This window comes from Ischnura elegans, chromosome 1, assembly GCF_921293095.1.
Source record: "Ischnura elegans chromosome 1, ioIscEleg1.1, whole genome shotgun sequence".
Taxonomy (NCBI): domain Eukaryota; kingdom Metazoa; phylum Arthropoda; class Insecta; order Odonata; family Coenagrionidae; genus Ischnura; species Ischnura elegans.
The window spans coordinates 51,962,812-51,988,698 of NC_060246.1; the positions used below are offsets into that span (position 1 = coordinate 51,962,812).

Consider the following 25,887-nt stretch of genomic DNA (forward strand, 5'->3'; position numbering starts at 1 on the left):
TTTAAAGGATATTTTCCGCTTAGCTAATTATAGGTTTTACATTTTTTAATAGAGTAAAAAAGTTCAATTTATCCGAAATTAAGAGAGCATCCGCGTATAAAAATTGGATTGTAAATTAGCCTAAATTATTTCTTTAAATGGCATTTACTGAAGTCACTTCTGTGATTTTTATGTAGAATCGATTGATTAGGTTGAAATGAAAGGTGAATGGAAGAAAGATTGAGTTCAGCTGAGACTATGACACTCGGCAGATATCTCCGTAGGGCCTACGAGAGGTTTTTGCCCGTGAAATTAAGATTACTTTTAGAAAGGACACTAATGAATCTGAGTTTTCGAAAAAAAGGTCATAAAATATTAGCACATTAAATATGTAATCTGAAGCCTTGATTATCGGTGATTTTGGTAATTTTTTGGACCTCGGGTCCAAATTAAAATTTTTGCGAAGAGTCTCCATTTTTCGATCGAGGCATTAAATAGTGTTGTCTTTCTCTTGTTATATGTTGTTTGAAACGTGCTCATTGGCTGAGAGGAAAGGAAAATTACACATATCTTACCGTTTGAATTCTGCAGCTAATGTAAGATAAAAATAGGCAGGGAGAGATTTTTTTGACAGCGATAATGAATTGGAAGGAATAAAAGGGAACGTAAACTAATGCCAAATGATTCATTGCTAAATCATATATCTATCACCATCGGAGTTCTCGTGAATATGGAAAAATATAAACCTTTCAAACTTAAAATCAGCATGGATAGAAAATGTATATATAACTTTTTTTGCTTTTTTGTGCAATAAATTAATTGCATAAATGGATAAAATTAGATTGCATTGTATGAAAAAGGTAAATCAAAGGGGATTTACTCAATATTATTGTCATATTTATTCATAGTGAGGTATAAGGAAAAGGGCCTTCCTATATTGCAAAACAATATGCTATTAAATGTTCTAAATGTGACATCCTAAACTTAATTGTCTTTTAAAAATGCAAATAAATATTTTTAAGGCAAGACTTCGTGGTTATTCATAATACTCTCTTGCATTAATGAAATATAAGACGAGAATTCTATATTACGCCCCTTTGTGGAATACGTGATAAAAGTCCGAGAATTCAGCCAAGGTACTCGATGGACTTGATGTCTTGATGATGAAACTGGGCAGCCAGGCTGTGGGAATTTTCCCACACTCTGGAGCTCGATTAATGGATCTGCGAGAGCTCCCTTTCTAGCCCAGTCTCTGCTCTCAATGTTAGTGTTCTTTTCACCGTTTACTGTTCTTTTTCTCGAAAGGCTCCACCGTTGTTGTTGTGACAGTGGCACTGATTAAATCATTAGTACCTACTTATAGTATCGGTAGTATTCTGTCCTGCGTATGCCTTCGAAGTACTTGTGGCTGTAATGACTAATATTTTACAAGTAAAAAAAACGTATGTTTAATTTAACAATGAGTTTAAGATAAGCATCATGGTTTGGTATAATGGGTAAAGCTTAGCTAGGTACATTACAAGGTTACTGACCACAAGGAACCGGGTTGGATTCTAATTAAGGCCCTGGAAACCCCCAATCAAAGTCATGGGTTGCAATCCTCAGATTTCTGTTTCGCCGCTGTAAACCAAAGATAAGAGAGAGGAAGGCGTTGGTTGCATAACTTTAATAAGATTTTCACTCCTCAATGTTTTTGAAAGGGGTGGGCAAAAATATTACTAAGTAAACGATAAAAGTAAAATGTAATTAAGAAACGAGTGTTACCCGATGTTAGAGTCAATGACTGGCCACTAGCAACTTATGTAGAAGGATAAAAAGAACCGGATTCGCTACATGCGCTACCGCAAAAATGTCCTCTCATAACCAGTACTTTTAGTAAAATAGTACATTAGGATACATTATAAGTTCTAAATAAACAGTTTATAATGGTCGAATAGTTCACCTTCACTATTAATTTTCATCGAGGAGGTCATAATTTTACTGTAACACAGCAAGCAGACTTCGAAAAACATTTTATACCATCCAGCGCTTTTGCTTGAAAGACGATAGTATCGGAGTATGTATAGTGTCCAAGAACTTCAATTACGCCAATAAATTGCCACAAGGTTTATAATAATTTAAACATAATGATATATTATCTAATGATCATTACTCATATGCCATCGACTTTAAGCGAAATAGTTGCTCAATGTAGAATTTTCAGAAGTACCTCGAATGACATTCCTGTCAACAGATGATATTAAAAATAAACTCAATGTATTTATGTACACGTAAACTAAACGAAAGGCTGATCGAATTTGAATTTTCAGGTTGAGCAGCTTTCATAAAGTCGAACGCTCCGCAGACTCTCCGTAGACGCTAATGAAATTAATGAGTTCACATTTGGCGAAACGGCCATGGCGAGTTTGGAAATCTGCCAAGCGTGGAGTTCGAGTCTCGTCCAATTGGACTGAATGAGGCTGGAAAAGTGGAGAATGTGATGGAAATGATGGGAGTGTGGGGAGATGATTGAGTCAAATGAAGCGAAGGGATAGGGGACATGAATGGGCTGTAAAGGACGCAGTTGGGGAGAATTTTGAGCGGCATGAAACGGAGCGGTTTAGTATGGATTTTCACAAAGTGGATTCGCTAAATATTGGGTTTTGATCTAAAGAGAAATTTGGCAATATTCTTATCATTTCTATGTTTCGTTCATCCTGTATTTCTAAATAATATTTTTATTTATGAACCATTTAATGTGTATCCTGAACGAAGCTTCACATAGTGAGAATGATTTTAATAGGTCACAGAATTCACTATGAAGTCAGATCGTCTTCGATGAAATTGTATTGTTCATACCGATAAGTGATAAGAGATATATCTATAAACATTGATAAGTAATTTCAAGGTCTTAAATTCGGTAGCCACAGGGTTCAAGTTTTGTTCTGGATGCCGACATTTTCTTCCCGATCTGCTAACATCACCACGTGATATTTTACAGTTGAAGTGATCAGGGTAAGTGTGGTAAATAATACTCGTCGGGTATCACTCATTGATAAAAAAGAGGGAGCACGTTGCACTAATAGGTGAGCGCTTGGCTGTTGATTGGAAGAGCTCCATGTTCAAGATCCGGGAGAATCCTTCTAACACCCCCACTCAAAAACCATCGAAGTGCGCGGTGGCTTCAGGAGAGGAACTGGCTTCCTACTCTGATAAAAAAAAATATTCACATGCCTTTGGATTAGTCTGGATCGAGCTCAACACTTACCTATTGAAGTCAAACTTCCTAATGAATCAGTGAATGTTTTCAAAAAACGAAAAACCAATTCATAATTAATTAAATAAGAGGTCTAAATTTCCTTTGTTTGACTGGGTCAAATCTAAGCAGCGCTTTTAAGATATAAAACATATACCGAGGTAGAAACTTCTGTAAAGGTAGTTTGCCCTCTCTACCAGCTAGATTCACCGTTTAAACTGAAAATCGCATGAAAGAGAGGGTATCATGTTCAGGTCGTTAGCCTCTTCCAGGTTATCCGGGCCATTGATGAATTGCCGTCGTTAAAGGGGAGGGTGAGATGACCTTCTCAACGGGTGAGGGGGAGGAACATTTTGAACCTTCTCCCCCTTTCTGCAAAGAGTGGTGTGGTGGGCTCACGAAACTATTACGCCAACTGCAGCGGGCTCTTCTTCTGGGGGATTAAAACCATTTCGATTATCTTTTGGGTAGCACGAAAGTTTTGCGGGTAGGCTTTCATCGTGACAAGTTGAATCCTCCGATTTCAGGTGAAATTTATCGCCGGTCGAGCAGATTTCATAATCCCACGCAGCAGTTTATTATACCGCAATTCCTTCCACCGTATTTCATTTTTCCGCACACCAGCACACTTGTCATATGTTCTTTTTCTTTCTAAAAGCGTATGTCAACCAGTTTAGAATTGGTATTATGATGGTACCAATGGAAAAAAATATCGGTGGTTTTCGGAGTTCCATAAATATTTCCCCCCTGAATCATCGCGAAGAAGGCGGTGATTGTGTGTTCGTGCACGCTTTCGCGCTCTAAATCCTCTATCGTGTCCGAGTTGGCTCGCCACCGATTTTGAACGTGCAATTCACACATTAAAACCTCTGATGGTTTCGATCATTTAAGCATTAGTTTTGACATCTTTAAGACCGTGAGTATACCTGGTTGGATCACTTGGTAATTAATAATTTCGAACTTAACTCAGGGCGATGGGTACCGCCATGATGTAAGCGAATTTTCTGGTTACCACAGGTCTGACACTAGCATGATTGAAGGGCGTATCTTATTCCTTTTGAAAAGCCTCTCTCAAAACCGTTTATGTCCCTCTCTTACGCTAACAAAAGAGATCTCGCTCAGCTGAAAGAAATGAAAAACTCATTTCGATTCCCGGCCTTAACTTTCTCCAAACAAGTCCTTCTTTCTTTCACATCGCTTCCTCCTCGGCCCCTCCTTTTGTGATGTCTCATCCACTCCCTCGATTCCACTTTGCCTGGGAACGAAAAGGCGTGGTGGAGGAGAAAGAGGGCTTTTATGTCCTATACCTTAATGATTTTCTGCGCCCTGAAAGGATGGTCAAAGTGTCTGTTTAAAGCATCCTTTTTCCCTCCTCTCTACATAGTTTATTTCTCCTCACTAATGCACTTCTTCACTCAATAAAAAGTACCTAGGACCCCTTTTACTGCCTCTGCCTCTTGCCCTTAGACCCCTTGGGATAGTCGATAGGTTTAATGCGGAACTGAAAGCAGTTTTTAGGGGATCGTCCCTTACAATCTCCCTTTTCTTGCTCTACGAAAGAGCTCAGCTAAATAGCGCAATTCTTAAGGCGGAAGCATTTACTCATTGATGAGTCCTTTTTTTCCGTCAAATTTGCAGCTCTTTGTTGTGAGTGATATTAGGGAGTTCTTGAGTTACTGAACTGACTCTCTGTACTAATCTCTTTGCTGGCAGAGAGTGCTTCAGAAGTAGGACATGTTTTACGGATAGGAAGTTATATTTAGAAATTGGATGAGAGAAAGAAAGGATGCAAGGATGAGGGTGGAAACTTTAGAAATAATTTCCTAAAATGATGTTCTTAAAAGTTTCTTTTCATATTTTAGACTATATGTATCAATGTTATAGGAAAATTCTGAAATTTATGCTTTAGGTAGGTGAGCAATCCTATCTTTAGTTATTGTACATTCATGAAGTATATTATAACTTTAAAAATGTCGGTATTATTAACCCAAAAGCATCCATTAACGAAAAAATCCGATTAAAATTAATCAAAAGGATTGAATGCGCCGAAGTCGAATGTCCTAACACGATCAAAATTTTTTTGCTATCCTTGAGTTTTTACTCAACGGCTGTGTCTGTTTTATTTTTAGAGATATCCATAAGTAAAGCTGTCTTCCTTCAATGACTTCTTTCATTAGGAAGGGAACGTGGACTATGTTTAGCATATTTCGCCTTTTATCTCACTTATTGCCTATGGAAGAGAAAAATATTCCCATAAATCACGAAACGGATGGGAAATCAAATAGCTTGAAAATAATTTTATAATTAGTAAAATTTTGTGTACATGCACATCTAAATATTTTCCTCTGAAAGTATCATATAAATAACAATGATGTGATAACACATCATTGTTACTTATATTCACCAACTATAACCATGTTATTATGTGGATGGTCTTAACATAAAAGCAACAGACGAAGTGAAGAACATGGGAGTTACGATAACCTCGAACCTCTCGTGGGGAACACATAAAAGGAATATTTGCGGCAGCCTGAAGAAATTAGGATTCGTCAAGCGTATTGTGGGAAGATTTTCGGATGAGAAAGTAAAAGAAAGGTGCTATTTCGCACTCGTCCGACCGCACCTTGAATATGCCGCGAGCGTATGGGATCCGGTGCTGAAAGACTTAATCCGCGAACTGAATAAAATACAAAGGAAGGCTGCGAGTTTCGTCAAAAACTGCTGGGCGTACAGACAGCGTTACCCAGATGTTAAGCGAATTAGGCTTGGAGCCGCTGGAGACTCGGAGGTTGCGCGCTAGGCTTAGATTGCTTGGACAATTGAGAAAGAATATCTTTAAGAGAGACACGAAAAAGATAATATTAGAGCCCCATTATATTTCTAGGTCAGACAGAAGCGATAAATTAAGAGAGATGTTTTGCCGAACGGATAGATATGGGAATTCTTTTTTTCCCCGAACCATAATTGATTTTAATAAACGCTAGTCCCAACTTCGTTAGAGCACTTCATTTTTATGTGTAAACTGCTGGTGTCACACGCCTTTTAGGCGGCTTACGGGGTATTATGTAGATCATAAGTGTGCCTATTCTATTTTCAACCATTATAATATTTTTTCTCGTCGAAACCGTATAGCTCTCTTCATTAATGGCAGCTTTAATGCTATTCAACGTAAAAAGGTGTTAAAACGCGGAAAAAGTGGATATAATTGATATAACTTGACTTTCAACAAAATGCCCATCCATTTCCATAAAGGCATTGAAATTCAAAATAGCGCATTTCGAAGACGTAAAAGTCCTCATCAATCTCAATAGCTAACGACGGACGGAACAAAATTAACATATTTCGTAGTTCATTTATTCCTGTATCATCCCGTGATGTGACAATATGATAAATTTTCACAGCAAAAGTGGATTTACCCCTTGAACGGAAATATTGCGCTTGAAATCACCAAATACTTCATGTTATGTATGTGGGCGTTTAACTCGGCCAGTGCCATTCGTTTCCATCGCTGGGCCAAACGAAAAAATGCGATGCAGTTTAAATTGGAGGGCAACGAGGCAACGGGTTTTGGGAAAAGTTAAACGGAGGGATTTTTTTGCAACGCTCTCTCACCCTCGTGTACCAGCACATACACCCTCTTTCACGCAGAGGTTTCAACTCGCACGAGTCCAGCGATAGGGGATGGCCGGAACGATTTCAATATCCAACGGATTAGTCGCCTCATTTGGAAGCGGACCACGTTCGAAAAATCAACGTTTATTCTCTTTATTTTTCCCTCTCTCGTTGGAGGGGGCATTGTGCTCGCCCGAAATGTAAAAAAAGGAAAATTTTCTCTCGGAGTGACGTGGAAAAAAGTGGAATACGCGAGAATCGAACGATCATGGGGATTACGGGAAGTGGAATGGAGCAAATGGGACGGGGGGCGTAGAGTCAACGCGGCAGCGGGAGGGATCACGGACGCTAATGGCGGCCGTGGGCGCTCTCATTGCCCGCCTTTTCATTCTTCCCCCTCTTCCCTCATGCCCTCGCTGCTTTTCCGCCTCGGTTCGCTCTCTCACCAATTCACGCGGGACTTGTTCCAGGACAAAAGAACCGCCTGCCCGCTCGCCCCTTTATTGTGCAAATCGCATACATCGGAGTCGTGGCCCTCGACGTCAGCGACCGGCCGCCGCAGAGCCGCCGGATCACCCGCGCATAATTGCCCGTCTCGCGGCGACGCGCGCGCGAGATATGGACGCCATGAGCTTCCAAGGGGTGCCACTGATATCGATGGTGCCTGCTAGTGTTGATGGGGATGTTCTTTGAGGGATAGGGAGGGGGATGGGCCCGACAGTAGTGCTCAGATGTAAGTGGGGATGGTAAAGTTGTCAAAAGATTTAAGGGATGCCGGAGGAATAGAATTGAACCGTGTCGAATGTCGCCCTTAGTTGGGTGAATTGTAACGATGGAAAGATAGTGTAGGAAGGGAATGGTGCTGCGAAATGGAGGCAGTTCTCTAATGATTGAATCGTTGAATGTCATCACAGCGCTTTCCTGCAGCCCTCTGGTACTATCGACGGAGGTCGAGAGTCAATCGGTCGCCAGGTATGAAAAAGGATACGGAGGTTTCCGGAGCTCAAAATGGTTGAGATTGCGCAATCGCATTGCTGATACTCCCTAAAAGCTCTCGTTTAATTAAGCTTGAAAAATAATAGTTTCAGACAACTATAATCGTACATTTTAGTTCAACCTTAGTTATTAAATGTCCTTAAAAACTCAGAGCATTTAATAAAATGTTGAAAATTCTGGATAATAAAGAAAAACAGTTTTCATGGTAACTGCAAAATGCATCTAAAATGTTTGTCTTAGTGACTAAGGAGTCTTAAATCAGTAACTAAGGAGTTACGACTCTATGTTTACGGACAAAAAATGATTAAAATTGTCTCCCCTACCACCTCCTAAAGTATTGCAGATCCCTACTGAAACACCCTATATAAGGCATTATATTGGTCAAATTGTATGAAATAAAAGTTATATGAATATGATTTAAGGTATTACTTGTTGATACTATGAAAAATAAACTAAATAAAATACTTTGACAAATTGACTCCGAGTACTCAAAAATAGTTCCGACTTTGAACAGATAGTCCTTTCAGAAAATGAAACGAGAAGTTGTGAGTTCAAAGGTAGATAACCCAACAACACGAAGTCCGCGTGTGTCTCCCGGGGAAATCTTAGGTCACCATAAGAAAGGTATGAAAATATTCTCCACTGTGACACCAGCCCGGCGCTGCATGGTGAGGATCTCTTTGACTAGCGGGGAAAGGCATTTTCGTGTTTACATGGAATTCATAATTGAGTTTCAGAGGTTTAATCCCTTTTTCACCTGAATACCACAATGGATTATAAATCTATGTATATTTTTTATTCCCTAAAACTTCCCTTGTCGTTTTGAATAATGAATGAGCATGGAAAAATGCAAACACCTGGACGTTTCAGCCACGAAACAATTACCATTTACTGCTAATATTCGATGTACAATGTGATACTGTTAACTAGCCATCTTCAATAATTACCAAGGAAGCATGTGACGTAGGTCATTAAGTTCACGAAATACATGTGTATAGTGGTTATAATGGAAATAAGGAAGAATATTTGAGCGAAGAAAACCTTTCCTTGTGGTAAGAAACCTGCCTAGGCTCATCTCTATGTCTTACTCTTTCTCATGATTTCACCATTAGCTTCCAATTTTATTCTTTTATGCACTAATATTGAGAAAAATGAAAATATGAATATTTATTTGAAGGAAGCTAAGCCGCCGTAATGTCCCTACAAAGTTGACAAAAGTCTCTTCGGTAGAACTCCTCAGAAATCAAGTTGCTTCTTTACCTTCAGTGATAAATAAAATCATAACTCATTACTAATCAATTGGCCATTTTACCCATGAAACTAATTGTATACTCGTAAAATGGAAAAGCACATGGTATATAAATTCATACTGAAATTCCTCCAGTTTCAACAACTGACAGTCGAGTTCATTTACTGCTTCATGACGCTCCTCAAGAGAAACATCCAGACCAAAATAGCTCAATTGAATACGTATGGATGAACTATTTTCGTTGAAGTGGTTGCTATCCGATCTATCGATTGGCAACCATTAGCTATTCAGCGGCCGTTCTCCGTTGCGACTGCGAGTGAGACATCGACTGGCCAGGATCTGTGGTTCCGGCGTGCGGGAGCGAGGGTTCTGCGTGGTCGAGTTTCGCTGAAACGCTTGATTTAGGGAATAACACCCACTGCTTTCCAAATTAGCCCAGAAAAGGAGAAATAATAGTTATGAATAAATGGTCAAAGGAAGGGATAAATATGTAGAAATTATGTGTTTACGTTTACGAGCCTCTGTTTAGGAAATAAAACTAGAAAAACTAATTAATGGCCTGTATATTGAAACCTAGAATAATTCCGGGTTAGCCATTCATTATTTCATATATGTAATGCTTCATAAAGGTCTCTTGCGAAATGGCTCAATACTTTTAGACTAGCTGTGCCCAATCTACGGCCCCTAGGAGCTAACTAGTTATACTTGTTCAAGTTTTGTCACTTATATACTAATGCGAATGAAATGTGGTTCTTTAGAATAAGAAATAAATGTATCGTCTTGAAGCGAGCTCTGCGGAGATAAAAGACAAAAACTTTATGCAAGCACTATAAAAAAAACAATATTTAAATTACCGCTACTACGATTTCGAAAATATGTTAGACAACTCTTATGTCACAATATTTTTGAATAGTTAAAAGATGTATCAAAAAAGAAACTCAGAAATATTTTTCGCATTTTGAAGTAAACAATTATGCATTTAGCAACTTACAAGTTACTCTCAATATTAATATCACTTATCAGGTTATAAAGTCAGCAGGGAAACAAGACAAAAAGTTTTTGCTGGGCGCTAGTATTGGAAATGGATAATCTGAGGCGTCATTGATGACTAAGCCGCGCCAAATAAAAAAATTGTGAAAGGAACTGAGCATGCGGATCGAGTCAGCCAGAGTGTTGTGTACTTAGGAGAGTGGGAGCGAAGAGATGGAGGGCAAGAGAGGAAGAAAGTTTCCTCGAAGCGGGGTCGTTCGGAGGAGGAAAAGTTTTTTTTTTATCACGAGTGTCCGTCCCCCTTCCGATTTAATATGCATGAGAGTCCTGGGCAAATGGCTTCCCTCCTCTGCGACCCACTCCTCTCCCCTTTGCGTACTAGAATCTCGGACTCCTGCCACAACGCGGCGGTTGAGACGCTTGAACGTCGCCGTCGTAAGAAGGCGAGGAGGCCCGAGAGAGCAAGAGTGGGATTATGCGATAGAGAGCGACGTAATGTCACTGTGGCCCTCGATATTCTAGGCATTATGACATGGAAAAATAGTTATGCGAGGGAATACATGCGATATTCATCTCATTACCCATCGAACTGTGTTTAAATTCCTTTCCCATATACTGCGTCTACATATAATTGATAAGCGTCTCAATTCGTATCGCTCACATCAGTATATTGCGAGTGAAAGATTTGTGATGGAAATATATCGGTCGGAAGTAATTTTTCGAGCTATCAATTTATAATCGAAAGGAAAAGCTCCACTTTTCAATAAAAATCTAAATTTAAACGAAAAGATCAAACTATCGCAAAAATCGACGGTTCTTTTAAAAAGCAGCGAGTAGAAAAATGTTTATTATTCATTCATTAAACGCTCGAAATACACATTTGAGCCATAGAAAAAATCTACTAAGAATACATGCTTGAATTATTATAGTAGTAAATGAGTCAAAATGCACGCACATAAAACTCTTGGGATCACCGCGAACCATTCGGCTTTACTAAAAGTTTTAAGAAAGATCTATTTAATAAGATGCTTTCATGATGATCGAGGGCGTGCCTTTCCAATTTTACTGGCCTTAGAGAAAATTCTTTCACTTAGCGGGACCGATGACGTTATCACAGGTCGGTAGTGACGCTGCTGTGATCAAATTAAATGTCCAGGATCGAATTTGGAAATTTGAGTTTGGATCGAACTCGAAGACCAGTAGCTCGATTTAGATTTCCTCGATTTTTGACTCATGAAACTCGATTTTTGATGTTAATCGAAATCGACTTTTCCATCACTACCCACGATATCACTATATTATGGCTTCATCAGCATTATTGCCAGAGAAAATAAAAATAATTCTCACCATATTTTTTTGGTTTGCTATAATATGTACTAAATCATAGCGTTGTTGTCGTTCTTACCACGTTTTTCTCCACGTGCATACTTAAAAAAATTTTAAAACTTTTTTATATCACCTTTAAACTCGTTTCACTAATAACGGAAAAATATGCAGGATTTTTAAAGCATGCGGACAAATTTGATATATGAAAGAGCAGGAAATTATATTGTGTTATAATGTCGCATATTAAATTGTAAATTTTCTCAAAAAATTAAAAATAGTTTAGTTACATTGAGAAGCTTCTGGTTTATTTTACTGATAAGTAAAAGGCCAAGTATGAGTATGAAATTGTATCCTTGTTCTCTGAATTTTTTAGATTCTCTTTAATTTCTCTACTGATAGACATCTGACAGACGATTAATCGAAATATCGAGCAGTCAAATGCGAGATTGCTAGTGTTATGAGGAGGGTTAAGATAAGGGAGGGGTAAGCCCGAAGAGGACGCAGCAGAGGCTAGGGAACGAAAATACGCGGACGATGATCTGTGTATCGCCCGCAGGCTGTCCTCTGCGGATGGGGAATGTGAGGCTTTGAAGGGGGAGTTCGCTCCGTTCGCAGTAGCCCTCTTGGGTGAGCAATAAACGTCGCTTAATCCTCGCCTCCTCGCATGACGAACGCTTACCCTCGAGCGATTCCATGAAGATAGCCCTCGCTTTCAAATTTCGAGCCCAGAGGTGTCAGTGAAAGTATTCCTGGTTAGTGGAGGGTAAGGAAGAACTCTTAATATCCCGAAGGACTCTTTCAAGATGCCCCGTGGTTTAATTTACGGCCGAGGCGACCCATTTTTCCATGAGGGAAATCCATCATGAAAATGAAAATTATCATAGGTAGTGTCGCATGGTATTGCTGTCACTGGGTTACGAGTATCCACTTGAGGTTGAAAATAATTTGGCAAAATATGTATCCCATTCATGGCTACTTGACCGACTAGGTAAATAATTTAACTTGAACGTAATCCAGCCTAACCCTTTTTAAGGCTTTGGAACTGTGACTTTGCGAATTACATTAACACTTTGAAATGAAAGATTAATTTAAATTATGTTCATTTTGCTTGTGCGAAGAAGTCTCATTATTTAAAAATAAAATATATAGCGTTTCATCACGCACTTGTATATGGCATTATTTCTGAGTTGGTTCATTGACAGAAGCATTCAAAGATGTAGGAATTGAGTGCCCGATCTTCCCTCATTCATGGATATATTTCATTGCTCTGGAAATCGATATTCAACTTGTATTTCACGGCTTGCCGCAACGAAATAGGATTATAATTTGAAAAGCTTTTCACAGTGAAAAAAGCATTTATTGCATGACACATTAAGCCCCATTTTTTTTGCAAATATCTTCAGGAAAAAGAGGAAAGAGTGACAGGGGTTCCACGCGATCGAAAAGCATATTCCACGTAATTGGCTCTAACGTTATTTTTGTACTTTCGAACAAAAATTAACGAACACACGGTTATTTGAGCTCAAAATCTCAATTAGATGTATAATGGAACTAACAATATCGTTTTTCAAGCTTAAAGAAAAACATTTTTTCATCAGATGTTGATACGGCGCGCTATGCTAAAAAAATTAATTCTTTCTGGCTTATTAGCTAATAGAGAAGTTTCTCAATTAGTGACATTTTTTGCTCCTATCCAAAATTGGTATCTGGTCACGCTACGGGTGCCACGAAAGTAGGTTAACTTGGTCAAGATCTAAGTGGATAATACATATATTATATTTTGGCGTCGAGTATTACAATTAGTAATTCTGCACTATATTATGATAAAATTTTAAATCCCAATGAAACGTCAAGCATCAGAGTGTTTAAATTGGATTTGCAAATATCTGGGCTTCTAAGCATTAAATAAATTAGTTGACTGCTTTGAGAATATATTTTTTTTTTTGAACTGGTTGACCTGATTAAACCTCCAATAATAGGACGTGATAGATTGGAGTAGGATTATTAAGTCAATGCGCATGAAATACTTGAACTTACTTGAATTACGTTAGATATCTATTTATTTTACGAGCTGAGAATTCCATTTTCGAAGCTTTGACTAAAAAAACGTTTTGGCCATGTAATTAAATATTCTTAAATGATCTAAAAATTTCGCTCTCTTTCAATGAGCTTAAATGTGTTCTGGAACTTGTTCTGTGATTACAATTTGCGAATCGGTGCCTTAAGAGAGAAGAGTATTTTCAAATATTCTCGCATTCAGATCTAAGTGGAAAGGACCACCATAGCAAGAAATACCTGCATGAAATATAGCAGTTTAAGGTAAGGCATTAAAATGGTCATAAGACGTATCTTCCTTGGGTTACGCTTGTTAGCAGTAAACAATAATCGTTAAATTTTGAATTTTAAGTTAAGAGATCTCAGATTTTGAAAATCTTTGCTAATATCCACAATAAATCCCTTTTTTCACCGAGAGGTAAATGAGTAAGCCGGTAACAAATGGATGGCTACTAATACTTCAATCATTTTAATTTGGCTAAAATATTTGAAATCATAGCTATAAACATTGATATTTTATGCTTAAACTACAGGCAAAATGTGTAACCAAATGGCAGCGATGATCTTTTTATTTTTGCAATAACTAAGCTCGTAATTGAAAAATTTACATGAATTGAAAATTAAATGAGATGAAATTAGGCTTCAGATTTCGTAAATGAGATCCCATTTGAAACTTGAATCTTATCCTTCTCCGGGTTGAGGACACCGAAGAATTGATATTATTTCCACTAATAAATACTCCACGAATTAATAGCTGCTACTTTTCGGCACTAGCGGAAAATTGCAAAGTCATATTCAACTGAAAACCATCCAAATTTAGCGGGTAAGAAAGCCTGGAGCTTGAAAAAGTCGTCCACCAATGTCGATACTACATATAATATATAGTCATGAACTACTTCCATTCGACTCAACGTCGCATCTCCAAAAATATTCAGTCATGTTCAGAAAAGATTGTGAGAACGTGGAAACGATAGAGGGTTTTCGAAAAGACATAAGGGGGCACTACTTCCTCTGGGCTCATCCAGTGGCCAATTTTCATAGGATAAATGTAGTTTATCTTGGTTTTGAGCTGAGGTTACAACGGCGGCACTAAGGTCAACTAGTGCTTTGATACTGCTTTTGGCTGGTTTTATATTTACTGCAATGGGTGAAGTGCTTCCTTGGGACCCAGGCAGCAAAGTCCGAGATGAAAAACATGACCATTATTCGCGCGAAACAAATAATACTCGGCCTCGCTTCACGCCCGGGGTTCGCAGCTGCGGCAAACCCAATATACATTGCGCCCTCTGTCGACGCATGAAGGCGTGGATATGAGCGGGCAGGTATGTACTCACTCTTGCCGCACTTGTCGATGTGGTTGGTGACGCTGAGTCCGGGCAGGCAGGTGCAAACGTGTTTCTCGCTGTCGCACGTCCCGCCCTCCACGCCACACTCCTGGCTGTCGGCGCAGTCGTCTCCATACTTCTTCTTCTCTTCCGCTTTCCCTGATGGAGAACAAATTACTCATGAATAAAGCTCAGTATGTAGGATCCACTAAAAAAACCTTATACTAAAGGCAAATATACTATTTATCATTAGAATATGTGTACTTTTTTCACTCAAGAAGTTGGTTGAAAGTGTATAAAAGAGGTAATAGTGTATGCAGCCCAGGCCAAATTGAATTTTAAAATTTGGGAGTTTTTGATAATGAGTTAGTCGGCTACCCTACGGCGCGGCGTGGCAAAAGCCTCTAAGGGTATCTAATGTATCTATTTCATGTATCATTGTATGATGAGGAATTAAAATTATTATTATTATTATAAATTTGCATTTACCATGCATAATGAAGTCTAAAAGTACCCATTTATGGACTACCAGGAAAAAAGTATCCTGGTAATGTTTGCACCACCATTTTCGGTGGGCGAGTTAATTATTTTTCCTCTCTTCATATGGCACGTAATTTCTAGACCAAAATACTGACGGGAAAATATCACATTAATTATATTGTCTTCCTCTTTTCAACGTAGAAATTGGAGGTGGCTCACCCACTGCTTGCCTACCACGAGTGTCATGGTGTTGGCCACCTCAATAGTGGCGTATTAGACAATAAGCTTTTAATTTCTTTGGAATATTCAGTTTAGCTTTCTTAAAGCACATTCCCCACATTTATGCTCTTTCCCCATTTTCCCCATTCCCAAGTACCTTTCCTTGCACTCGGACAAGGTCCAGTGGTTCACTGGTATTACGCCTCTGCTCCCAGGGGTGGATAGGTAAAGACGATGTGATAATTTTGAATTCCCTTCGTCGGAGTTAGGCCAAAGAATAGATTATCATCAGAAAAGAGGACACCTAGTTTCTCGTACATCGATAGTGGCGGAAAAATAATTGTCGGGATAATTTTTCCCCGTAGTTAATTTAGTGCCCATTAAAAATTAATAGATATTCTTTTGAAATGATCCATAACTTTATTGAAGTAATGATTCTGATTTTAAAATTCTGTTGAGGGTAGTGCCTATACAAATATTTTACGTATGCCTGTGAATTGGAGGTTTCTAATTTTTTCGATCTGAAATTATGGCGACGATTATTTGTCATTTTTTGATAAAAAACGATAAGAATCCGTCGTAACATTTCTCGTAAGAATAGTCCCGTTACAAAATCCAGAGAGAAGCCACAGGCCCAGCAAGACTAGGGTACATTTTACGAGTCTAACGCAGCAGTGTCCACGACAATTGTGAGAGGAGTGTTTCTTAAATTTTTATTCTCTTTTGTGAGACCTATAGTACGTCGTTTTAAATAAAGCAACCCATTTAATGTGGTGACTAAACTGGAATCATGTCTATAGTACAATGGCTAACAATTATATTTCGGGATGTAAAATTTTCGGAATGAGAAGTAAAAGAATTGAATTACTTAATTTATTCAAAACCTTCGATATATTCATAATGAGCTCATATCTCTAATTTAATTTGATGAAAAATATTTTTAAGTTTGCTCAATTGTAAGAATTAGTGCTCGGCAGTAAGTTTAAAGCGTTTTCTTGATTCGTTTCTTCAGCTAACATGATAAAATTGTCCAACATTATAAGATGCTGACGAACAATTTGAACCTTGAAAAATAGGGAGCAAATTGTCATTTCCATGCGACGTACTTCCTCATTATTCACAAATACAAATGAAACTTCCATTAAGAGCGTTAATCGTCCTTCAATTCTTTTTGATTTGTACCTCATGAAAATTTTTATTTTATGATCTATTAAAAATATATGCGTTGAAATAATAATATAAAAAAATTACAAAGAATAGTGTGCGTGAAAAATTGAAGCACGCGTTAATTACCAGCATTTTTCGGGAGGGTGCGTTTTAGCTTAAAAATAGGCTTGACCCTGAAATGATCATACGTCATAAGAGTACTTACAGCTATAAGCTAATTAATTTTTCCTCAAAATCCGAAAAAAATAAGTATTTTGTTTTCTTACGATCATACAAGGGTGCGGTGTTTTCCAAATTTTTCAAAGAAGTTTTATTTTGATGAAATGCATTCCAAGCTTTATGAATAGAAAATTTCTAAAGTCATTCGCATAAAAATAAATTTGGTAAACCTTAAATATAATCAGGAAAATTCTGATTAAAAATATTGCATAACAGATCGGAGTCGTTTGTAGTTTTTCATAGTGACCTATTCTGCAGAGGTTCTCAAAGGTATTGCTTTCCAATATGGGCGCATTAGGCATTATAATGTTAAAATAGTCCGTTTATGAATATATGACGTTAATATCTCGGCTGGTAAATAATAATGATAGGGTAGGGTATGTACTGGAGGACAGCGCCGAAAAAGAGCAACTTTGATTTATACTTGAAAATACGCTTTGTAGATTTGAAACAATTCCGAAACACATTTGGACGCGGTATATTAAGTACTCTGTTTGAAAAGAGAACAAACTGGAAATTACTGCCATCCATATATATTCTATTATAAACATAAATAAAAAGCATTCACCAATCGTTTCAAAAATTTTGTGTTGCCAAGTCCATCTTGGATTTTGGTGCCACAAAAAAGCAGTTGGTGCAATCCTGTGGAAAATAGCATTCCGCATTGCAAAATGCTAGTGCAAAAAAGACCATATTATTCACTTCTGGCTATTGTTTAGTTTCCTCCTAACGTTTGAAACGCGGTGAAACCCTATTCGTAAATTTCTTCGAGATTGTTGTGCTATTTGCTCTAACATGACATCTTGCAGCATTATATGTAACTGGATGCATTCCAGTAAGTCGGCTACTGAGGTTGAGAGATCACATATCGCACCCTTGGATGGTGCACACCTTCTAACCCTTGAAAATTGAATATTTACGACTCATCTGTAGCAATTTGATTTGTACTTCAGATTCGTCCTCAGCTCTTCTTAACGAATGACATTTAGGGAAGCCATAATCTATTCTGCGGTCGTTATTAACGTTTTCCCGGAATATTACTTTTACCTGCCAATAAATTTCCGGAATATTCCTGGATATTCCTGTTCATTGATAAAATACGTCTTTGTTTCTTCTACTAGTGACGAGTGTTGACCCCAGGGATTAAGGTCGAGGTGAAGTGGTCAAATCCATAGAAATACGTCGTATTAATTAGCTTCCATCACTCCCTACACCTCTCCCACGCCACCTTAAGCCGTCTTCCCCTCCAACCCCCCCTTCACCAAGACTTGCATCTCCCATTTAGGCTGATCAACGCTTCACCCTTGGCGCACCTCGACGCCTCCCCTCCTCAAGCGACGCTTTAATGCCGTGCCGCGTCACACTGCGCTGCGGACGTGCGTGAGGCGACAAACCCGTGGACACGCCCCGCTTCGGACGGCCCTTCGTGACCGCCTCCCCATCTTCTTTGCACCCCTTCCACCCTTCAACCCTTCCCACCCCCCTTTGAAACGATCACAATGCGGAAGGGATCGGCTGCTCCAGCTCGCCATTTACACCTCATCGACTCCTTCCTCATCGTCTCCATAGGGAATTGGCGCATTCCTAAATCTCTGACACGATTTATTTTGCCTCGAGGGAGATATTACTATAGATTGGTAGCATACGTACAAATCCTGCACGTGAAGCCAAACTCCTACCGTATCTGTTCATATCCATCCAGAATGTTATAGAAGCATTAAATGAGGAAGCTATGTGCTTTCTGGACGGAGCGGAAGATGTGCTGGTCTCATCTTATGTGAATGTCTTGAAGGTGAATGGGAAAATTCCAACAAGCCATGGTAGTGCGCAGATATGACGGGCATGTTATCGTAATGAGTGCTTATCCATGCGTTGGCTTTTCCTGGTATTTTTGCTTATTTCTTGGCATAATTTCTCGTGAGAAATGGTAGGATAGCGAGTTTTTTCCGCTTCTTTGAATAAAAGGGCTAAATTAGTAAATTATTTTGAAGAACTCGGTTCATTATTCAAACGAGGGAATTCAATTGGAACTTGATGTGTTTAATGAGGGAAGGTTATCAGCCAAATTTTCATCTTAATAGACCTTTCCCAAGATAATGATTGAGGTACGTGAGCTCTCAACGGATATCAATAAACTCATTATCTTACGACGATATCGATGACTTAGATTTCTCATACGGCTGGTCATTCAACCGAAAAGATTTGCTCTTTTAATTGACTGATTGAATAATTGAGTTTATTTTTCCTTAGGTAGCGTGAAGTTTTAATTTGATTTCGATAAATTAGGATATATAAGCTCCATTACAATATTTCTGCGGTTGAAAATAAATGCTCACCCGTTGTTATTCGTCGCGATTATTTTCCGCAGCCTATGATATGAGCGGAGTAAATATAAAGGAAAAGCGTACCAGGTGACGCTATCTTTTTAATTTCCCATCTGGGTGAATTTTGTCGCAGTCTAAAGGACGATAATAATCTTCGGACGTGTCAACGTTACACGTAGTGACTCCCTCTCTCATGACGAGAATTTGGCGTGACCTGAGCAATCAAAACGATTTTAACTCGATGGTTTCCGTGAATGTGAACGAAATTATGAGCACCAAAGGCTCTTTCACAATGAGTTTCCGTAATATCATGCGAAGGACTCTTATGTTAAACTTTCCTGAAAAAGCAAACTTTTGACTGCTACGAAGCTCGTATGAACACTATCGTAATCAAATATTTTAATTTACTATAATTTACTGCAGTTACTTACCGAAGTTTGCAGTTTCCTGATAATTCCCAGATTTTATTTTTGAAAACTTTTACGATACAAGAAATTTTAGTCAAATGCATTCGTTTGATAGGATTTGCTCCAGAAATTTTAAAAGTAGGTATGTATTTTTAACGCATGGGATTTATGAATTATTTTTGTCACAAAAATTTTTAATTCAAATATATTTGGAGGATTTAGCGAAATATCGATAAAATATTAACGTTTCTAATGTTACATGTGCTTATTCTTTCCATAGAATTCAAATATTACCAAGGAGTTCCGATGATTTGTGTGATATTGGAGGCTTAATAGAATTTTCTGATATCTGATCGCTTCCAAAAGTATTGAATTCCATGAGAGAATTTCTTTTCTCTTTTGTAAGTGTTTGTTTTTTAATTGAATTATCCTCTTTGTTGAAGTTAAGGGGCCTATTCTGTAACAGATAGCGGCTCCGCTATCACGACGAAGATGCTATTTCTGGCGCAATATTACGCCCCCCCGATTCACTATCTCAAAATAGCGGCCTCTAAGCGGAATTTGGGGTCGCTTTATAGCATCGACAATAACGCCAGCAATTGGCTCGCGTTATTCCGATAGCGGCCCCTACCAGGGGCGGAGTTTTGTACACGTCCAATCATATTTCTCGATTCTTTGCAATAAACAAATGAGACACTCCGAAAACGCAGCAGGATACTCGGCAGCCCGGGAAGAAGTTAAAAATACGATGTGGCTTGTGTTTGGAGATTTTGCTCTTTTTCTATCGGATATTTTCTAGCCTAAGTAAATAAGCGTCTATATTCAAGGGTTACAGTCGCCGATGGAAAAATATCGCCAATTTTTTAGCTTAATATATCGGAATTTACAAGTATAATTGTCTTGAAGAGGACTTCGTCCGCTACGCACTATTCGTTCACCTACGCCTATAATGATTATACTCTTATGATTAGTGGTGACGAAATTATTTTTACCAGTACGTTCATCTTCAGCCACGGCTTGTTTACATCGTTTGCCTCATTGCTCGCCGTAATTCTACGATGTCCACAGTTAATCCACAGTTGTCCACAAGGGTAATTATTTAATTATAAAACATTTTTGTCACTTGAAATCACATTTTAGGCCATTTTAAATACATTCGTTGAGGAAAACAGCTGTTTTCTAGATTACGCGGATGTCATGGAAGGAATCATCGCGAGTGTTGCGATTGTGAACTCGTGTGACATACTTTACGGTTTCTAATACCAATTTCTCGAGCAATGATTATGGAAGTGTTATCATGTTTGCATTTTGATACCATTTCCATGTTACTTCAAAGAACTTAGCGTTGATATGACTCGGACTAAATATACTGCGGTACAGTGTAAATTTGTGATATGCCGCCGGAGGAATGATGTTGAAATGAAATGTATGCAGTTTTATGATGAATAATTCATTAAATGTTTCCTTGTTTCGAGCAATCATTCTGTTTATTTGCCCCTTTCTTCCGTTGGAAATCACGGTAAGTACTTATTAGTATATATTAGTATGCATTGTCAATTGCAGCGGTGCTGTGTGATAGAATGCTCGCAAGGGCATTTATGAAGGCAGTACTGCAAGAAATTTTTGTCGTCTGCAATACGCGGAACTGTTTTCGACCGTCATTTGTATCTTGCTCTCGGAGATCTTGGATTTGTAGGTAATATCATGAAACCTAAAATTGGCTTTCGCTGACCGCTAAATAACGATGGAATATTTAAAAAAAGATATTTTAATCATTATTATGTCTAATAATAACATATTTATAAATAACTTAATGAGTTACTCGACTTGTATTATTTGCCCTACACTAATTTTCATACCGACTACAGATTTCACGGGGGCGATATATTACGCCCCCAAAATCGGCGTAATATAACGCGATGCAATTTGCTGAATCAAAATCGATGCCATTTGAAAGAGGGAAATAGCGGCGGCGCAATAAAGCGCCCCCAAGATACAGAATAGCCTCCTAAATCACTCGTTTTAACGACTTTTATTCATTTTAACTGTGCACTGGCGCAATGGTCATTACTAAAGTCGTGAGAAAACAGAGTCAATCTTTTCGGTTGAATGATTAGCCGCAAGGTATGTCAAAGTCATCGCTCCGATAATGTATACTATCGATATCTGTAGAGAGCTCATGTAGGGTATATATTTTTGATAGAGCCGAGTAAGTTTTCTGCAGATATTTGTTGAAGTTATATTTTATAATCAATAGTTTTATTATTGGTTACATATTGGGTTCGAAATAGAATAGACCAAGTGCTAATTGTAATATGGACATCATTGTTGGGGTAAAAAAGTGGCCATGATTTCAAAAATGTGACAAATAATTTTTAATCACAGAATGACTATTATATTTTGGAAATAATATTTAGGCAATGTGAAACATGAAGTTTCAATATTCATAAGTATGCCTATTTTATCCTCTACAGTTTAATATTGGTTTAACATGTTTCACCGCTAAGTGGCATCATCAGGTACATTTACAGTAAACTGATTTGAAATGTCAAATTAAAAAGGACAGAGAATGATATACAAAGGGGAAATATGACATGCAATAAAACATGATAATATGTCATGTTGTTATCCATTATCATATTATATAACTCTTATCGTATGAATTCTCTCTGTAAATACTCTTTGAAACTAAAAATTCGCAGCTCAACATGAGTTTTATCTGTATACCAAATTGATGGCTTGGACCCCTTATTTAGTATAACCTTGACTTGGAAGACCTGTTGTTTTCATCATAGAATTTTCTTCCCTTGATATATTGTCGTGCGGCGCTGAAAAGATATCTGCTAAGTAATTGATCTTTGATATGTTTTATATCCAGTTCAGGTGATTAAACTTTAAAAAATTCATTGTCATTAATAAAAGGTTAATTATTAACCAAAAATATTATTTACGCAGTATTCGACGATAAATGATACTAATATAATATATTCCCATCAATTTAAACAGTTGTAAAAACAACTGGACAGCTTTTCACAATATTACTTGGAGTCAAACTTTTTTCATAAAATTTAAACAACTTGAAAACTGTATTTGAATATGAGGCAGGCGAGATATAGTGGAAATAATTCATATAATAAAAGACGATGGTACTTTCCGCAAGATTACTTTTTTGGGCTCGTTTCAACAGTTATGTGATTTTCATGAACAGAACTGATTCACGATGAGAAATGCTAGGTAAATACCACATGATGTCCTTACGGTTGATACGGGTCGTACAAATTGTAAAACATTAGGAAATGTGTCATTTTTATGTGTAAAATAACTGGTAAAGAGTATATCGAAAAATAATCTTTTTGTTCCTAGTAAAAATCTTGAATTATCTCCCAATTTATGGAGAACGATTATTTTTTTAATATTATCAGCGTTTTTTAAAACACGTGAGTTAGAGATACTATTAAATGGAGGGAACATAATTGCTATAAGAACAATTTTAGCATACTAGTTAACAGTATCAAAAAATTTCCTTTTCCCCCGGATGTTCAGTTGGTTGGACAAAGTGAAAGGTTTCCTGCTGCATTCTGCAAGGTCGAATTTGGGCGTTGACCCGGAGGAGCGGGCGTTCCGTCGTCTCATCTCGGCCGGAGATATGAAGCCCTTGCGAAGGGGAGGGGGGCGTCCATTCGGAGTCACCTCCAATCCAAACACAACCGTGACACACGCCTCCCCACCACCTCCCCCGCCCGCCCTCCCATCATGCGCTACACTGGCTCCCCGTCCTCAGATTTCATTTCCTTCCCTCTGCTCTTTCACCTCTTCATTCCTCTCCCACTCGTGTATTTATATTCCAACTGGGCGCTTTTCAAACGACTGCTCATGAAAGGAGTAATAGGCCCCCGCCGCTGTACGTTGGCAAGTCTTTTCCACTGTTGTAGGTGAGCTTCTACGCCGATTTTGATGTAAAAATCCACCTTGTTATTTTTATGCTTCTGTTTCAACTTAAATTTTTATTGGAAATTGAGTTCCATTGCTGGTCCGAAGTGGCATCTTTACATGATCCGTATTTTTTTGTCATGCTACTCTTCACAGACTAAAGTGTAGGGTTACGGAGGTGAGCGGTACCTCACAAAGCTCGATACATGCCTGTATACAAATAAATCCTTACTTTAACCTGAGTATCGCAGATTATAAGGGACTCGATGCTTACTTATGGTTTTTTTTGTTAATCTTTCCGGATGTATTACTTGTTTACTCAGTTAGCTCCACGGAAAGAGAAGAAAAAGATAGTGGGAGGGAAAAAAGGTGGATTTTCAGGGTGGTAGTGTGTGGAGCGGATCCTCGCCGACCAATCCCGAGGGTGGAAAATCGTCTTGCCGGTAAGAATGGAACATTTCAAATGCGAGGGTGGGGAAAAAGCGTTTTATTCGTACGGTATGTGCGTGGCTGACGGAGGGAATGCGGTTCAGAGGATGGTGCAGGGTTTGAGATGCAGGGGAGGCGGTCGGGATGAGTGATGGGCACGTAGGAAACGGCCGAATGGTGCTTCATATTGAAGCAGCGGACGTAGAACCTCGTGAGAAGATTTGGTGCACTCTCTTTCACGAGGGAAGAATACCTAAAATTTCATCATCACTGTCTAACGGAAAACTACGGACGAGTCTCGGATCTGGTGTGTATAGTGGTTGGAGTGCCAGCCTCTCATTTCTTGGGGTTTTCATCCCAGAGTTAGCAATGGTTACACGAAGAAATCACGATTTCTTTTCAAGTACAATGTGAAGTAATAGTAATAAGAGTTTCTCTTTCAATTCCGTCCCGTTGGACGTCAGATTATCAAGCATTTAACTTTTTTCTCTACAGGCTGGTTGATTCCGACGCCGAATTTCTCTTCACTTATATGAAGATGTCCCCAATGTATATTCATACCAAAATCAACCCATCACTGATACCCCTGCGGCTATATGGGTTCCTTTATTTCTTACTAGTTCGTGAGCTGCATCTGCTTTGATTGAGTTGGTACAAAGTATAGCCATGTTCACAAATATCTCTGGACCTCCTTTAACATAGTTATTAAGCAGTATTTTTACACTAGTTAGCCATTGATGGCTCTCGTATGAAATGAATTTTACCTCATTTTGGGACTTCATACTCGACTCGATCAATGAGGAAACGATTTAATTAATTACAGGTTTGATTAAAACCGTAAAAAAGTGTAAAAATTAGTAGACTCTAAGTGTTATCCGATTGAAGTATACATGGATGCGAATGCATGTTTCTTCGGTATTAGACGGGGATAAGACATAATAGTTTATTATATGAGTGGGTTGGAGGCCAAGGGATACAAGTGCTTTTTTCCCAGCAGAGTTAGGTAAAGCTAATTGTTAGAATAAATACAAAAAACCTGCAGGAATATTTCTCGGGTTTCCCACCGGGTGTCGTATCGGGTTGTAGTTCCCAACGTTTCCATGACTATGTCCGTCATCGTCATCAGGGATTAATGTTGAGCCAAGTTTTTTCTCCGGTATTTATACTCATGAGGGCCGTTCAAGTGGGCCCTGATTGGTCCTTTGTGAATTGGGGTGATTTATAGTGATTGATCACTGACTTCCACGTATTACTTAACTGGAAGCCTTTGTATCTGTTTAGGTTCTTTTGGTGTATGTTGATTTGTATGGCTTCTTTGACAATTCGATCCCAGTAGTTGTCTGTGCGGCATAGCACTTTGGTACTTTTAAAATCTACTCGGTGACCAAGGTCCAGGCAATGCTCTGCCACCGCTGATTTCAGTGGGTGGAACAAGCGTATGCATCGTTCGTGTTCCGTCAGCCTTTTTCCTATGGTGCGGCCTGTTTCCCCAATGTAAACGTGGCCACATTCACATGGGATGCTGTATACTCCCGACGTCTTGAGGCCCAGGTCATCTTTCAGTGTTCCGATGTCTTTATCTTGCTGGACGGTTTGTGTATCTCTTCTATGTTATGTCTCTTGAGTATTCGGGATATTTTGTTGCTGACACTGGAGATGTAGGGGAGACAGGCTCTGGCTACCGGTTTCTCCTTTTCTTCTCTGTTGTTCCTTTTTAGAGAGGTCCTTTTTAGGGGTCCTTTAGAGGCCGCCTGGATTTCACGATAGTTGTAGCCATTCTTTCTCAAACTCAGATTCTAAAAAAAACCTGATTGCCAAGGGAAACGAGTGAGTCTCTGCTCTATGTCTCTGCTCTATAATCGAGTGGAAAATAAAATGCACTACGAAGTACCTAATTCATCTCGTTTGTTTTCTTTACCTACTTCCTGTACCTAACTCTGAGTAG

General features: G+C 38.5%; 1 protein-coding gene across 2 annotated transcripts in view; it reads right to left on the bottom strand.

The window, feature by feature from the left end:
* LOC124160558 overlaps positions 1-25,887 on the bottom strand; it is a 283,807-nt gene that overhangs the window by 90,657 nt on the left and 167,263 nt on the right. For both annotated transcript variants that reach the window (XM_046536438.1, XM_046536429.1), the window contains exon 2: positions 14,777-14,926. In XM_046536438.1, the coding sequence (XP_046392394.1) occupies positions 14,777-14,926 (150 nt within the window). The remainder of the gene's footprint in view (positions 1-14,776; positions 14,927-25,887) is intronic.